Source organism: Sebastes fasciatus, chromosome 3, assembly GCF_043250625.1.
Source record: "Sebastes fasciatus isolate fSebFas1 chromosome 3, fSebFas1.pri, whole genome shotgun sequence".
Lineage (NCBI taxonomy): Eukaryota > Metazoa > Chordata > Actinopteri > Perciformes > Sebastidae > Sebastes > Sebastes fasciatus.
The window spans coordinates 19,432,773-19,450,098 of record NC_133797.1 but is presented as its reverse complement, the minus strand read 5'-3'; the positions used below and the strand labels follow the sequence as shown (position 1 = coordinate 19,450,098).

General features: G+C 40.6%; 1 protein-coding gene across 2 annotated transcripts in view; it reads left to right on the top strand.

Moving 5' to 3' along the window:
* Positions 1-7,363: 7,363 nt before the first annotated feature.
* Positions 7,364-17,326, top strand: part of nr3c2 (nuclear receptor subfamily 3, group C, member 2) — a 79,627-nt gene continuing 69,664 nt past the window's right edge. For both annotated transcript variants that reach the window (XM_074629424.1, XM_074629423.1), the window contains exons 1-2: positions 7,364-7,824; positions 9,316-11,142. In XM_074629424.1, coding sequence (XP_074485525.1) covers positions 9,335-11,142 — 1,808 coding nt within the window. In that variant the 5' untranslated portion in view covers positions 7,364-7,824; positions 9,316-9,334. The remainder of the gene's footprint in view (positions 7,825-9,315; positions 11,143-17,326) is intronic.

Below are 17,326 nucleotides of genomic sequence, written 5' to 3'. Positions count from 1 at the left end.
AACAAAGCACAGAGAAGCTCATTACAACACATACAGTTCTCATTCTCTGCTCAGGACACCATTACTCCACTAGACTATATCTTGCAAATAGCTCTGAATTTGTAACTTTGCACCTTTAAGTATCAAAGTAAAAGTGTGCATGGCCCCTTTCAGAGCACTGTATTATTATATATTATATAATTGGTTCATTGCTACTGATGCATTGCATGATGAGGCTAATTTGATCTACTTTATATATTGTTGAGTAGTTTTATCTATATGAATGCGTCATATTTTCTAAGCTGATCATTTGTTCTGAATACCAATGCTTACCTGAAGAGTGAAACTATACCTGTTAAATAAATGCAGTGGAGAAAAAAGCACAATATTCCCCAGCAGGTGCCAACTGACAAAAATATGGAAGCCGCTCAAACAAGTTGCATGCATTCAAATCAATTCCTTAGCGGGACGAACATCTGTTATCAAACATCTGCAATGATTTTACAGTTTTAATCCATCCAGCCGAGTTTAGCCAACCAGACTCAAACCCAGTGAAGTCTAACACACCTTTGTGGCTACTTTTCATACAGTCTTTGATTTAAAACATACACATGCTGCCAATAACGACACCGTCTGTGCAGCGTGGATTGACAGAAGTTGAATTTAAATGAATAACCTGCAACACATCCATAAAAAAAATGTTCCATTAAACCGTTCCAAATTTCTTGTGCAACAGAATCAAATGCTGTCATATTTCAAAACCAAAACATACTCAAATATTCAATAATGCAATCTGAATGTTTGCTTTTAAGCTCACACTGGGTTCTGCAGGTTGGGGAAAATATTCACAAGTAGACACCAGGAATATTAATACATAATGTACTTGACACAGTTTTGTTGAACAACACATTATTTAGTGATAATTCTCTGCATGTTAATAATCTGATCTGAAGCCAGGCTGTAGCCTATACGCGGTGTTCCCACTGAATATGTATTTCTGACTGCACGGAGGATAAACATGTTATTTAATCATCAATGTGTTTTCAATCGTCATTGCTTAAGTAGGATGAACAAACCCCAGGTGGTGTACACATAGTACGAGAGGCTGAGAATGCATATCATTCAGCATTTAAACGATACGTGCCATCCGTGTAGTAGGGCAACTTAAGGTGAACAGCAATCTGTGTCAAAATTGGGACTGGAAGATGGCCTTATTTATGTTGTCGGAGTCTCACGAGAAGCACACAAAGGTTTTGCATAACATGCTGTTTATCTTCCATCACACTTGGAATTTATTAAGTTTAAATAACACATAAATGATGCATCTACTGTATCTTCTTATGATGACAGTTCTTCCCTAATATATTTCCTTCCTGATCTAATCGGTTAAATATGCCTTTATTTGAAATGTTGTAAATTTTCACACTGACACAGTCACACTTGAATGATTCTGTCGGTAATTATACCTCTGGGTGAATTAATTAAAATCTTGCAAGTTGGTTGTGTAACTCTTCAACTTTGCATATATTTGACTGCTTTTATACCAGTAATACTATATCTATTATATTAGATGTTGCACTAACTTGGATGAACAGGTGAAATTGTATCCTTTGTGAATATTTAATCAAGCACAGGAATCAGAGGCTAGAATATTGATATTTGAAAATTATATCATGATAGCAAAAGAGATATTGTTTCCTTTTGCAATTGCGGCATACAATCTCTGTTCATAGATTAGAAATGTAAGAGAGTTCATTCAAAATAATCACGTTTTATTAACATTTGCTATAGCGAGTTCAGATGTCAAAACATGCTAGTTCCCATAGCAACCCTAGTTAAAATTCAATATATTTCCATGTCTGACCTTCATAGGCAAGAGTATTATCATCCAACTGTGGGGTTTTTCAGTCTGCATATACCGGCCATACTAAAGTGCCTCAGACAAACAGAATGAGACGTTTCTCATCAAATAATACTTGTTAACTATAAAACTGTTTACTGTAGCAAATGGACACATTTAATGAAAAGAGGCCAGTGATGCACAGATGGGCTCCAAGTTGCCACATATAAGCATGAAAAGTACCACATACAGCATGAGTGATCAACAACAAAAAGTATTGGCCAGAGTGGTGGGGGGTCAGTGATGTGTGTCTGGATCTCACTCCAGCAATCTGCTATGTTACTGAGCAGTTGAACAAGCAGTGATTTCATTTTTTTGTTAAAGCTGCTATAATCAATATTTTTACAGTAACAATTCCTCAAACGAATATGTGTATGTGAAGAGTTGCTTGAGCAACCCGTTCTCACTCGCAACTCGACAAATACCGACGCTTGGTCAGCGGCCCTCGGCGTCTGATACTGATGCACCGAGGCACCCTTTAGCATCTGAATGGGACGCATAGGTAGTGATGTGCGGATCATAGTTTTTTATTACCCGCACCCACCAAACCTGTTATGAGAGCCAATTCACACCACCCAACCCACAAAAATATACTCAAACCTGACCCGCGAATCGCCAACTTTATGCATTATAATAGCACAATTGTCAGGTCTGAGAAAAGGACAGAGACAAGCGGACTTGAGCGTTGTGGCTCGAGGTATGAATGTGGGCATGTGTGTGTGTTTGAGAGAGAGCCAGAGAGAGGGGAAGAGAAGGTGGACTCTTGTACGCAATGTTTCTGTAAGTTATAAATAACTTAATCAGAACGCTGCTTTGTTTTAGACCCGCCCATCTGTGCCGGTGATATTTTCTAGTAAGCTCACTCGAACCCGCCTGACTGGGTTGGGGGTCGACTTGACGTAGAAGAGTGAGAAAGTCTGCGATGAGGTCAGGGTGGACGGTCTTGGATCAAACAAACACAGGACTTTCACCCAGGAGACTGCTATTCGTGTTCTGTGTGAAACTAAGTCCCCGTTATTTGACCTTACTTTTCATTCATAACTTACATACTTAGCTAACACCACGTACGCAATTTACGTAACAAACATACTTATTTTACGTAACAAACGTACTTATTGTAACCCAAACCACGATCTTTTCCTAAACCTAACCAAGAAGTTTTGCTGCCTAAACCTAACCAAGTATACCTAAAAACTAAGTAAACCTACGTTAGAAGTTTATTCTGAAAAGACACTGTATGTATATTACAAGCGGAAACTCTACATTTCCTGTGAACACAAAAGTTTATTTTGAAAATACACATGCGTGTAACGAGCAACTGACGATTTGGTCAGTGGTCCTACGCTTCAAACTATGAGGCAGGTACCCCTCCCTGACAAGTCCAAAACTGATGCTAGAGGGGTACCTGCCTCATAGTTTGAAGCGTAGGACCACTGACCATGTCGTCGGTATTTGACGAGTTGGGAGTGAGAATGTGTCGGTTTGAGCGTCTTTCAGCTCATTGTTTTGGTTCCACAGCCTGAAACTTTACTGTTCGTTCTCACCGCTCTCATCAGCAGTCAGCTGTTTTCAGTTGAAAAGCTCTGAAGACACTCAGACAAAGTTAGCGACTAGCTGTTGAAGATGGAAAGCAGCTAAACAGAAAGATATTTCCCTCAGGAGTTGGTGGAGAGTAACACAAAGCTAAAAGAAGAGTGAATATTGGACTTGCGTTTATCGTGATTGCTAATGTTGCAACTTGAAAGGTGCTAAATGTTGTGTTTACAGCTTGTTTTCACAGCCCCCTAGTGGCCAACAATCTGATATTGCAGGTTTAATGTTTATCAGCTTATTTCCACCAGAGATGAATTCAACACAAAAAGGACTACAGTGACAATAACATGTTGCCAGAATGAGTTGGATGCAAAGTCAATGCCAAAACATTTTCGTCGAATCAAAGTTGTGAGAAATAAGAGGGAATGGCAACCAAGGGGCTCGCTTCTGGGACAGCTACATGATCCCTTTAGATGTAAATGATCCTCATGAATAACTGCTAAACTGGAACAATAAGCAGCTGAGGGAGGATGATGATGACGGACTTCTTCCCTGATTAAAACTGCTTCTGTAATTACCACACACGATGGGGACAGGGTCTTCTGCTGAGTTGACGAGTGTTTTGTTTCAGAGTTAACATGCTCCAATTCACCTGTCCCCACGAGGCGCAGCATGCACCTCTCTGTTTTGCCTTTGGCCTCCTCAGCTACTGGAGTTGTCTGCTATGTCTCTAAACTGGAGTGGAAGCCTGCTCCTAATCATAGCAATCACTCATCCGAAAGCGCCCCCACCTCTAAAAAATACAGCTATTTTTAGCTCCCATGTATATACAATGTTTTCGGGCTAGTGTGATTATCATTGATTTGACTAAAAAGACGGGGCTTGAAAGCTCAGTGGGACTCAATGGAGCTGCCTTGAATTTTTACCAATGAGGGAGGCAATTATTACTGATTTCATATCAGCCGTGTTCTGCTGTCAGTCTGCAAATTCGTATGACTCTGTCACTGTGGAAAAAAAATCTGTGATGCAAAGCTAAATTAGATTTGCTCATGATGTGTTTGACTGGCACCCATTATGTGCAATGGACAAATGGGAGCTGCATGAATGGGGGTGGGAAACGTTGGTTATATCTCAATTCTCCTGCTTTTTCTGAAAGCAGGTCCCCATTCATGGGTGATTAACAGGCAGATCAGGGAGGTGGGCAGTGTTGCTTGGATGGCTTTGACTAATCTAACTGCTACTGCTGCCTCGCTTTGGTAATGGCTGCTACAGGCTGGCTTGGAGAACCCAGACAAGCAATAAAGAGAAACAGTCTACTGTATAAAGCTCCACTCTCAAAGCCTAGATCCTACATGAACACATGAAACAGAAATTGACTCGACTGACTGACAACTCCAGAGATTAAACTGATTATTGGATGTTGCTGGAGTAAAACCAGAGTCTACACTCACATCAATGCCATGACATATTGGCAGTAAAATGTAAATACAGTGTAAACCATTTATAGCATAGACTGTATATAAAGGTGGACAACGCATCTCCACTTCCTCCCACTGTGCAGAAGTGAGGCCAAAATATCCCAGATACGGGAGCTGCCATCATGAGATTTTGATGTAATTTAGAGCCAGAGTCTGTGCAGTAGTGATCGGGGGGCTGGAGCCACGGTATCGAGGTCACCCCCCCGAACCAATCGCGAGTCGAGCGCAGCCGCAGCTTGTTAGCGAGAGAGATTCACAGCTGCCAATCGTGATGTCTCACCCTCTTTTATATAGCATCAAATTAAACCAAACTTATCAGAAAAGTACTTGAACATACGTACATCGGCATGATAAGAACTATCTAAAATGACCGAGACCGTCTTTGGGAAATATTAATTTGACATGTACTTTGACTTTTTAGTTTGGCCCATGACCCATCCACTAACATGGAGGGGCTTTCTGACCGATATTGAAGCCAGCCACCAGGGGGCGATAAAGATGTTTGGCTTCACTTTTGGGGAGCTATCATCATCGTCCATCTTCATATCCGTACAGTCTATGGTTAGTAATGATCACGGTTACATCAACCACTTATATGGATCAAAAAGCTTTGGACAAAATCATTCCAGTACAAATGCTGTTTAAGTAATTTGTTTTTAGTAATCAAGTAATCTGCTTACAGTGGTCATTTTGGGTCTTTTCATACATGACAACATATTGGATTTTTTTTTAAAAACTGCGGTAGTTCTATTATTATATTTTATTTACCCCTATGATACTATATTTTATGAATTTTCTTATTTTCTAAATCTGCTACTAGTTTGGTATTGGTAGCCTACAGTTTATTTTCATAAAAATATATAAATGCACTGAAACCACCGCCAAGCAGTGGCTTAGTAGCCTATTTGCACAACTGACGTTACTGTATTTGTTAACAGCACAATACCGTTTTAGGCTAAATAGCCTAATTATATTTTGAACAACAGTAAGCTTTATATTTTGGACAGTACTGTACTGTATTAAAGTGTATTTGAATTATACGCAGTCATTCATTTAATTTGTACAGTAATTTGTAAAGTGTTTAAAACAGCTGTAGCTGTATTTATAAAGTCAATAAAATTCAGTAAACTTTACTCATTACTTACGGATGTCAATGGTAATCTGCATAAGAAATAAAAAATTAAAAATTGTTATAATAATCCTCCATTTATAGTGATCAATTTGACCCAGATAAACGTGATCACTATAAGAAGTTTCCACTGTAACAGCTTAATCCATAGTGTTGTCACAGATAAACACATATTGCGATATATTACGATATATTGCGATACTGTAAGCAAGGCGATATATTGCGAGTAAAATCTGAGTAAAAAAAAGTTTACTTTTTTATGCAATCAGAACAGTTGGATCTGCATTTGCATTTATTACAGTCACTATAACATCAACATCATAGCACTACTTTGAAAGGACACATACACTGAGAGGGTGCATCTCTTTGTAAATGAAATAAAGTACTGACTTAGTTCATTTTTGCATGTAAACTATTTATTGAAAATCGACACAGTGTTTTTGAGAATCGATACAGTATCATAAAACATAACATTGCGATATTCGATATTTTCTTACACCCCTATTCATGAGCAACTACAGTTTTAATTTTGGCTGATCAAAAGGGAATTTTTTTGTTTCTAATTAAATGTGAAATCCATTTTGAGCACATGCAATCTGTTTCACTAGAGGTCTGAAATATAGAATTGCATCATAGTTTGACATGGAGTGAAATTAAAGTGACACCTTGACCATTCAATAAGAATCAATGCTTTTTTTCCCAACAGCAATAGAAATATTGCTCCACCTAGTGGAGGCAGCCGTTAATATGGTGTTACATCCTGACTTCATTTCTCTGCTGTTACAGTAAGAATGACTCCTCACTCAACGTTTTATTTATTTTATTTTTATGTGCACATATATAAAACTGCAAAAAAAAACAGTCAATGAAAAAAAAACCAAGAAATGTGTCAGTAGAGGTCAAGAAGCCACAGGCTTATACAAAGGACCTCCCCCCACCACCCCACAACGTTAACAGGGTTTTTATTATAGGATCCAGGTAAAAAAGTGAGGCTGCAGGAGCTTCTATATTTTTCCTGTCTAAAATTATCAGTGCGCGTGCAGGATTGTGCACGAGCTCCAAACCATTTCAACTAGGAAAAGATGAAAAAGAGAAAAAAAAAAAAAAAAAAAGTGAAGGAAGAGGGGCAGATGATTTAAAATTGAACAAACTCGCAGAGTATTTTTATTCAAATAAAAAGCAGGCAGTTTTATTTCCACCAGGCAGCTCTGCTCTGCTCTTCTCTTCTCTGAGCTGAGCACGGTGCCCTATTTCCAGGCGGCTCTGTCTACCTGCACAGAGCCGGAGCTCCTCCTCCTCTTCCTCCTCTCCTCTCCTCCTCTCCTCCTCCTCCTCCTCCTCCTCCTCCTCGGAGTTTGTGTTGCACTCGTTGCAGTAGGAGGGTCCATGTGCACAGAGAAAATGACGTCGCTCTGACTCCCAAGTCCGGACCGACTCCTTCGTTTGTTTTTATTACTCTTTTTATCTTTGAGCCCAGAATCTGCTAATCTGCACAATGTGCGGCCATAATGTGAGATGATCTGTGTCGTCTCCGACCACGTCGCTCTGCTTCTTGTTCGTCCTGTCACAGGAGCAAAGCGGCTCTCTGCTGCTGAGGAGGATTACTACTGATATTAATACGCAGTACACTTCTCCACTAGAGTCTACAGCTGTCAAACTGTGTATTGGAAAGAGTAGACAGACAACACATTAGTTGGTATTTATTGACTTTGCTTTTTTTTTGTGCGTGTCTTTTTTTCGTCCTCTCTGGATTATCGCTGCCCAGCAACAACGGCCACCTGACAACTCTGAATGTCGTAATTAAGGTAAGGAAGGAAAAGGACGCAGCTCAGCTTCACTGTGGGTTTCACTGTTACATTTTAATTTGTGCACTTGTGTCTCTCTGAGAGGTGATAATGAAAGCTAACTATAACTGAAGACTTGCATCCCTTTTGCTGTGGTGTGGAGACAAATGTAATAAGTTTACACCGGGACCGTTAGCCCAGTGTGTCTGCTCCATAATAAAAAAAAAAGTATCAAAAAGAAGTTTTACGCACTTTACGCACAAACAGAAATAGCCGCAAATAATTTTATTAGTAGATTTTATATGTCTGTAAGCACCTGTCAAAGAGGTGATGATAAAATATCTTGTGCTTATCAAATTCTTCAAAATATAGGACTTCAATAATTAATGTTTCTTCCTTGTGCACTTTGATGTCATTCAAAAAAAGGCATCAACTTTATTATAACTTCAACATAGCAAAAAAAAAATCCTCTTCTTAGTTTTTATTCTGCGCAAACGCAAAATGGAGAGATATGCAGAGCTACAGAGGCAGAGCAGAGCAAGAGGGAGGAATTATCACTCTCATATCTCTTTTCTTTTTTTATATATCTATGTGCATGGGATATTTTTTTGCAGGAATAACTTTTAACTCTCGTGCTGCTGCTGCTGCACAGCTGTGAAGCCCTTTCAAAGAGTGCACCGTGTATAGCACTGGAAAAATAAAATGTGCAAACATCACCTAAAGCAATGCATCATCATTGCAATCTATCATGTCAAGTGTGTGATTATTATTGCTGTTGTTGCTTTTGCACATGACGGAGCTGCTCGTGAAGCTAAAGCAACATTTTAAGTTTATGTCGCAGCTATGTTGTGGCTGCAAGAGCAATAACTATTGACTGACAGCCTTCCGGCCAATCCATGAATGGGCCCGGTAAAAGCTGCTGGCTCTCTGGCTGAGCTGTCCAATAGGAGAGCAGCAGAGGTGGGAATTTAAATGAAGAAAAAAAAAAAAAGCCCAGACGACGTCACGTAGATACATTAACCCTTGCGATGCAGTTTTCTTCAAGTTATCAGACTGTACATCCCCTGTAGTGCAGCGATAAGGAGCTTTATCTGTGACAGAGAGGGAATACTGTACAGACTTTCTTTGGACTGTTTTATATTGTTTACACGGCATCATCAAGTTTGTCTTTCTTATATTTAAAAGTATTAAAATAAGATAAATCTATTATGTTTTATTTGTAGCTATAATATTTCTACTTCGTCACACAGTCCTTTTTCCTTTGCTCTATCTTTTTTTGCCTCATTAGGTTTTTATCCACCGAAGCAAATCCAAACCAAGACGACTATATTTACACTCTGGTTTTAAGATTCATTATTCGGAAATATATAATTTAGTCCCACATGAAACCTGTAATCTCTGCCTGAAGGCAAACACCCTCAACACACCCTGCAAACTCAACTATTATTATTAAACCGGTGCCTTGTGGTGCAGCTTTTCTCATTCATTTCCTTTCTCGTCTTCATTTACCAGGTGAATCAATGAGCCAGCAATGGAGACCAAAAGATACCAAAGTTTCTTCGATGGAAGCGATACAGAGAACAGATGGTCGCAGGTCCCCGGCACCATGGAGCACTGCTGCAGCACAGAGGATTCGAGTCTGACTAGCGGTGATATCCTGATGGACATAGTCAATGTCAGCTGCCCTGCTGGAAGCCCGGCCGCCGACTGCAAAGACAACAATACGAAGAAGCAGGAGCAGCCGATGCTTCGGCTCAGCCAGAACCAGACATTTGTTCTCCCACACTTCAACAACTCTCTCCACGGTCATAAGCAGGAAATGGACTCCAAGGAGCTTTCCAAAACTGTGGCTGAGTCTATGGGCCTGTATATGAATGCTGCCAGGGAGGCAGACTTTGCCTTCAGCCAGCATGGGGGCAGCACCAGCCCTGGGAAGATGTATTCAGTGTCTGGACGGACTCTGGAGGACACCCAGTGTGGCTCCACAAAGAGCCCCAAGTTAAAGCCATTTGGTTTCCAGCAGCCCAGCACCACTCCCAGAGAATGCACCACTGGGACTCCAGTTAGCTCCGCGTCGATGCTGGCCTCGTCTCTGTCCTGCAGCCCCCAGACCTCCAGCTCCATCTCTAGCCCCGGGGGCAGCAACAACATGGTGTCGTCGACCACCAGTCCTCCCACGTGTTACGGACCGGTGTGCTCGTCCGTCAGCAGTCCTGTCAGCCAGACGTCATGCGCTGCGACTCTGGCCAACATCAAGCGCAGGAATTCAGCCACATGTAGCCCAGTGGAGTCCAGCACGGTGGGCTCGCCGCCTCTCACCAGCCCACTCAACGTCATGAGGTCCCCCATGTCCAGCCCCCAGAGTATGTGCAGCGTGAGATCGCCTCCGTCCTGCAGCACTACCTGCAACATCAGGTCGTCTGTCTCGAGCCCAACAGGTGGCAGCTGCACCAGCACCGCCAACAACTGCAACGTGGCGAGGCCCTCCATCTCCAGTCCGGCCACAGGGGGCGCCATGGCTGGCAGCAGCCCACAGAACCCCTCCTCGGGTGGGTTTCCTGTGTCCAGTCCCGCTGGCGGTCTAGGTTTGGTGCAGAATGACACCAACAGCCCAGAAGCAGCAGGTCTGACCAGAGACACGGACTTCAAGAACTTTGAATTCCCTAAAGTAGAGATGGCAGACGGGGAGGTGTTCAACGTGGGCTTAGACCACATGGGCATGGTTAAGTACATTAAGAACGAGCCTGGGACTGACTTCAGGAGCATGTGTTTAGGCAGCTCCAAATGTAACGCGAGTAGCACACCTTTTATCACGCAGATTAAGACTGAGCCAAACAGAAACGAGGGATGTATGAACCAACAGCCCTATGGTGAGCAGTCGCCATCTCTTAGTCTCTATCCTGCGTCCGAGACCACCTATTTGTCCCTGAGGAATAATGTCGATGAATACAGTCTCTCTGGTATTTTAGGACCTCCTGTCTCCTCCATGAATGGGAACTATGAGCCCGATGTGTTCTCCAACAATGTCCTGTCTAAAGGGGTTAAGCAGGAGACCCTTGATGGCAGCTATTACCAAGAGAACAACGGCATGCCCACATCGGCCATTGTTGGAGTTAATTCCGGCGGACATTCATTCCATTACCAGATTGGAGCGCAAGGAACAATGTCTTTCACGCGGCATGATGTGAGGGACCAGTCCAACCCTTTGTTGAATCTAATTTCGCCCGTAACGGCGTTAATGGAGTCGTGGAAATCTCGGCCGGGCATGTCACAGGGGTCGCTGTCTGCCAGAGGTGAGGGATACCTGGGTCAGAACTGCATCACGGACAGCATGTCGAGGTAAGGACAATGAAGACGTCTCTGTGTCGTCCGAGTGTGTGCCTTTCAATGTGTCTCCGTCAGGCTTGTGATTAATGTTAAGAAGTTCAGCTTTACAAAGAGAAGCAGTTTTCATTTTTCCTATGTTTTTTTTTATGTCAGTATACCCGTATAATAGCGTCTCTCTCTAGAGGATCAGATAGATGGAGGGCCAGTTTGTTACAGTCAGACTCATATTGCACAAGGGACTTAGGGCGTTTGCTTTGAACAGTGCAAAAATAATAACAGCAGGGCTTGGGAAAGGCAGCGGGATGCTGGCTGGGGGAACAGGAATTAAAGGACGGGGTCCAGGTCATTGTTATAGTAGCATGTGATCACAACATCATCCCTGCTAGCACTGCCCTGTGTTCTACTGTAACACAGAGGCAAAGTTTACCTCTTATCAGGGCCCCGTGGATGTATGTACAACAACAATATTTATCGATCTGCTATCGGGAGGTCCAGCTAAGGCCTTGTGTAATGCAAATATCTGTTTTTACGGGCCCGAAGCCACTGGCAGCATCATAAATTATGAATGATTGATCACATGCTTTTGCTGCCAAACTGATGAAATAAACAGTTGCTTTTGTGAGGGTGGGGGCTGAAACAAAACAAACAGGCCAAAGGGGAAAAAAAAAAAATCTATAATAGCCGCCAATCTGGCAAAGTGCAACTTTGACACAGTTGTTGTGCTTCCAGTATATTCTGGTTCTAGTTGCATGTGAAGCCAAAAGGAAGTAAATTATCATCAACACAATTAATAACAGTGAATATCAAAGCAGTTATCTAGACCATGAATACATGGTGACATTGTTGAAAATACAGAAGTAGGTGTAATCACCTAACAGCGAGAGGTACTGGTGTTTATTTGCAGTAAATCAGAAGAAAGGGTTGTGGTCTGAGGAATCTGGGTGTGATCGGAGTCTATTGGTGTTCTTATAAACTACGTTTCTATCGTCCATTTATGCATGGGATGTTATAAATTCACACTTTTTATGAGCTAGTGCAAAGAAGCACTAAACAAAGTCGTAAATGACTTCCTGCTTACTTGCACAGCGTTGATAAGAGTCAGACGTTTGCTGTAAGAGAAGTGCAGCATTTGAGCTGCTGCTGCTGGGATGTTGATGTACGCTGCTCCGCTATGCTCGACTGCGACTTGACCATGACAATTCCAGGCCTGACTTTGGGCGGTGATGTTGCACAGAATCTCAAAATGGAGATTTATTAGATCAAAAAGCTTTCCTGATTGAATTTGTTGAAACCAACTTTGCAGATCTCGCTGATCGCTCTGCTACTTTCAGTTGTCTATTGTCATTTTATTCAGCTGTTTTCGTTCAGATTGCAGTTTCAGTTCGGAGGAAGGGGACTGGGAAACAGTCAGTTTATCAGCGTTACATCACTGTCTATTCACGTAGGTCATCAACTGCACACTGATTCGCTAAAGCTTGCAAATACAATGCAAAACATTGCTGACGATGATGGTTGTGGTTCAGTTTGTATGTTAAGAGTTTATGCATCTATCATAACTTTATTATTCAACAAGATAGTAGAAGAAAAACCTTTTATTGTTGTCTTTTACAGCAGGATGTGTGATTTGATTTGGTCACACTGAATTACAGCTGCAACAATTAATCGATTAGTTGTCAACTATTAAATTAATCGACAACTATTTTGATAATCGATTATTTGGTTTGAGTAATTTTTTAGGAAAAGAAGTCAAAATTCTCTGATTCCAGCTTCTTAAATGTGAATACTTTCTGGTTTCTTTACTCCTCTATGACAGTAAACTTTTCAGTTGTGGACAAAACAAGACACTGATTGACATTTTTCACCATTTTCTGACATTTTATAGACCAAACATCTAATTCCTTAATCGAGAAAATAATAAACAGATTAATTGACAATGAAAGTAGTAAGTAGTATAAGTAGTAATAGTTGCAGCCCTACACTGATCTATATATCTATTAAGCAAAATAGATTAACTGATGACCAGATTAATTCCTACGGTTTTCCTAATTCATAGCTCATAATAAACTACATTAGATTGTCCTTGTTATATTTTTGTATTTCTTGTGGCAAACACGTATAATAAGCATGTTGTGGGTCTGTATTATATATTTAGATCTGCCTGATTATTTATGTCTTCTCTGTTTGACATGTTTATTCAGCTTTACATGTACAGTACACCCTCGTCTAGAGAGTAGAGGCTCCGGCTGTGTGTGTGTGTGTGTGTGTGTGTGTGTGTTTGTGTGCTATGACAAGGCTCGCAGCTCTGAGGAGACTGATACAGCCCCGTTACCTTGGAGGCGACCCATATGGCAGGAGCCAAAGCGATGTTGACGGGATCACTGCCACCTTGGTCCTAATGAGATCCAGCTTAGCCCTAATGTCAGACAGGATGACAGTAAGAGGTGGGCCACATGGCAGCCAGCCAGGCAGGCAAGGAAGCAGGCAGACACAAACACACATATACATACCTACATACAATTAATGCACATATACACACACACACACACACACACACACACACACACACATACAAAAATATATATAGAAATGTCTTAGGTAGAAGGCAAGAATCTAACATTTTTCAGCAGTTTCTGCCTACTTTCAGTGTCCTGTTTCACCAGTAGTACTGTATTGATTGACAGCTATACTTAGACATAAACATGGCTTTATTGTATCCTGCCTGAAATCTGAAAATGCACTGCAGGAAATCGGTGGTACTGGACTAACTACATGGCACCTAGGCCCAATATTTCATAGACAAAAAATGTTACGTAACCATTAAAAAGCACAACTAAAACTCTTTGATCCGCTGAAGCCTCGGATGACAGAGTGTAAAATCCCTCGGTTCTTTTTTTTCTCACTTTGGTTTCCTCTGTAAATGGTTTTAATTAAAAATGGCTGCTCATCTGAGCAGTCTGGATTACTTTGTGCAAAAAAAAACAAAAAACGTTTTAACTCAGATTCACAAGAGAGGAGGAAGGGAAAAATAATGATTCGTCCTAACCAGAACTGTTGTATTTATGTGATGTTGGATTTAAACTTGATGCTTAATCAAACCAGGCGTCCAGAACGGTGCATTGTATGTGTGAAGAGGTTTTTCTGTGACAAAAAAGTTTAATTCCTGTATTTATTCTCTTGAAGAATATTTAAAAAGATGTGCACTATAGTTTGAAGTCCATTATGAAAGAAGTATGAAATTTGAAAATATGGAAATTATCATAAAATGACCTACATTTGTGTGCTGGATTATGTTTGCTGGCTGCCTAAATCTCCAAATCTCTTTTCACCCTATTTAGGGCATTTTTGTGCTGGTTTTCACAGTAATGTTTCACCAAATAGAATTACTCTAAAACTTGTCAGCCCCGTGACCTAATAATTTCATAATCTGACAAATGGTAAAAACTCGAAATAGAAGCCAACAATGTATTTTTTTCATTTAGATAAGCTCTTATTAAAAAAATGTAGCCTTTTCTGTAACCATTGGAAAAGTAGCGCTTTACTATAGTCTGACATTTTCCCTTGCTTTAAGCAGCCAGTAGATCAACAGTGTCCATCACGAGGAAGCGCCAGATTCAATGCTTTGCACTGGACTCTGGCCAACCCTCAATGTTCTGCAGAGGGATGAAAAGGCATACTCCTGAGAGCACACTAATAAGGCTTTAATTGTATGTTCCTCCACTAAATTAATGGATGGAAATGATTTGATTAATTCAGACACTGCTGGATACTAATATCCAATTATATCCCAACACCAGGCATGCACAGGGGCTCCCAGTGCATTATGGGTTCCTGACTATAAAGCGGGCAGCTGCTTGTTTGAGTTGTGAAAAGGATGTTACAGGTGAAGGTGTTGGGGAATGGCTGTGTGGGTTGTTATAGTGCATGCAAATGTATTAATTGTGTGTACTTTCTAAACTTTGTGTTCTTTATTTAATTACTACTCTGTATCAATCATTTACTTCTGCTTCTTTGATCAAACTTCAAGTCACAGGTTCTTGTTTTTTTCTATTAGTCACTCTTTTCTCCTTTTGTAACTTTGTAAATTCAATGAGATTTAATGAATGTCAGGTAGCTTTAGAAAAACTCACATTAACCTTCTTTAGCTTACTCGCTTTGAGTGCGTAGAAACTCTTGACGATATCTCAAGTGCAGACCTGACCATCATTGAGTATTGAGTCATTTCATACACTCTTAAGCAAGACATATAAGAGTGTTTGTCAAACATAATGAATCAATTTCTTTTGACTACCAGCCCATATATTGATAAAAAATAAAGCAGCGTGGACGGCAGGAACTATCCACATTTAATGAATAACTTGGTCATCAAAGTCATCATGAGCTCAGTGTATAGTACATTCCTCAGATTCTCTCAAGTGTAACTTCATATAAAAAGAAGACGTAAGTGCATTCATTTAATTGTTTCCATTTATCAGCCGTCTCTCAAAAGGCATTTTATGATTAATCCGGACTGAGTGGACATTGGGGAAAAAGGGCATGTTTTTCCTGCTCTCATGGAAAGGCGTTTAAATAGCATGATACTTTAAGGACATGTTAACGTTGTGAAATGGCTTTTTCACCTGTCATTTACTGCCACGTCGTTAACGTGAAACGGTTGCGGTTATGTTTAGGCAACAAAACTACGGTAACGACTGCAGTTAGGCAACAAAACCACTTAGTTAGATTTAGGAAAAACATCATGGTTGGGCTTAAAATAAGTACGTAAACTAGTGTTGTCACGTTACTGGAATTTTCTAAATTCAATACAATCCACATGGATGCGTTTACATTGCAGTCAGTGCAGACTACATGAAATGAAATGACACTCCAAAAGCAAGGACAGCGTTGTTATTGCATGCAAAATGACATACAAACTGCTGTGTCATTCATACGCCATTTGGTGAGACCGGGCTGGTTTTTCAGTGTGATTGAAACCCTGTAAGATAATTGATAGTCCACTGAGGGATCCTGGGAATAGTTGATCTCAGCAAACAATAAATAAACAATGAATTATTGTACAGCACTAAACAATATAAAAGTACCCTGCAGTACAATTGTGTGACATTAAGAAAATCTAATTGAGATGGTTGATGAAAATCTTTGTCAAAAAGCATATTAGTTACAAGATTTGACAAGAGTAGAGATGGCTTTGAAAAAGTCAATAAAGATATTATTGTTTGGTATTGTTTGGTATAAATTGGTATTTGAACAATGTTAAAATGATAAAAATGGAATATTTTCTCTTATGTGTTTCACACGGACTAAAATATAACGAAAATGTCTTCTAAACTGTTGTCATAGCACTTTGGGACAAGCACATGAATAAATCACTGTCTGTATACGGGCGTCTTTGGCTATTCAAACTTTCAGAGCAACAGTCCGGTCCAACAGTGAGTGATGAAAATCAACTTGTTCTCCCAAGCAGATAATAGCCACAACGAGTGCAAGAATAAAGATGAAAAGGCATACGTCAGCAAACACGTCACAAGTGCAGTTCTTGTAGAATTTAAACCTGTGAATCAGTTAAAAGAGAGGAGCATGACACAGTTTGGCTCATGGAGGGAAGAAAACTACTTGGATTGAGCATTGAAAACACATTTTTAGTATATTAGGATTTGCCGTGTCCAAGGACAGCCTTGACGCACCTGAACCACCCTAACGCCTTAAACCATTTCTCCTTCTTAAAAATAGACACATAGTTGAACGAAATTATTATAATTCTTTCAATGTTTCCTCTCTTTTGTGAATTGGCATGAATATCTTTGCATGGCCCAAAAAAAAGATGAACATCTACTGGAAAAAATCTAAATGAATAAAACACCTGAATGGAAAAATATGATAATAATACATGGAGCCCACAAGGATCGAGTTCTTTTCTATCTTCTGGGCAGCCAATCACTCCTTGGTGTGGGTGGATTGGAGGCTGTGTAGAGCAGAGTGGCGAGGCTGTATTCAAGGTGCGAGTAGTAAGAGTCAGCCCGACTGGTGAAATCCTACTGTCTGCTGAATTTATCTTTAAAAAATGAATGCCTGACAAAATAAAAGCTCCTTGTGAGGCATTTTGGACCTTGGCTGCAAGGTGGGAACTAGTAGCGAGAAGGAGTTTTTTTAGGTAAAGGGTTAAATGTCTGCATGAAGAAGGGAGTTTGTAAAGAGCTCT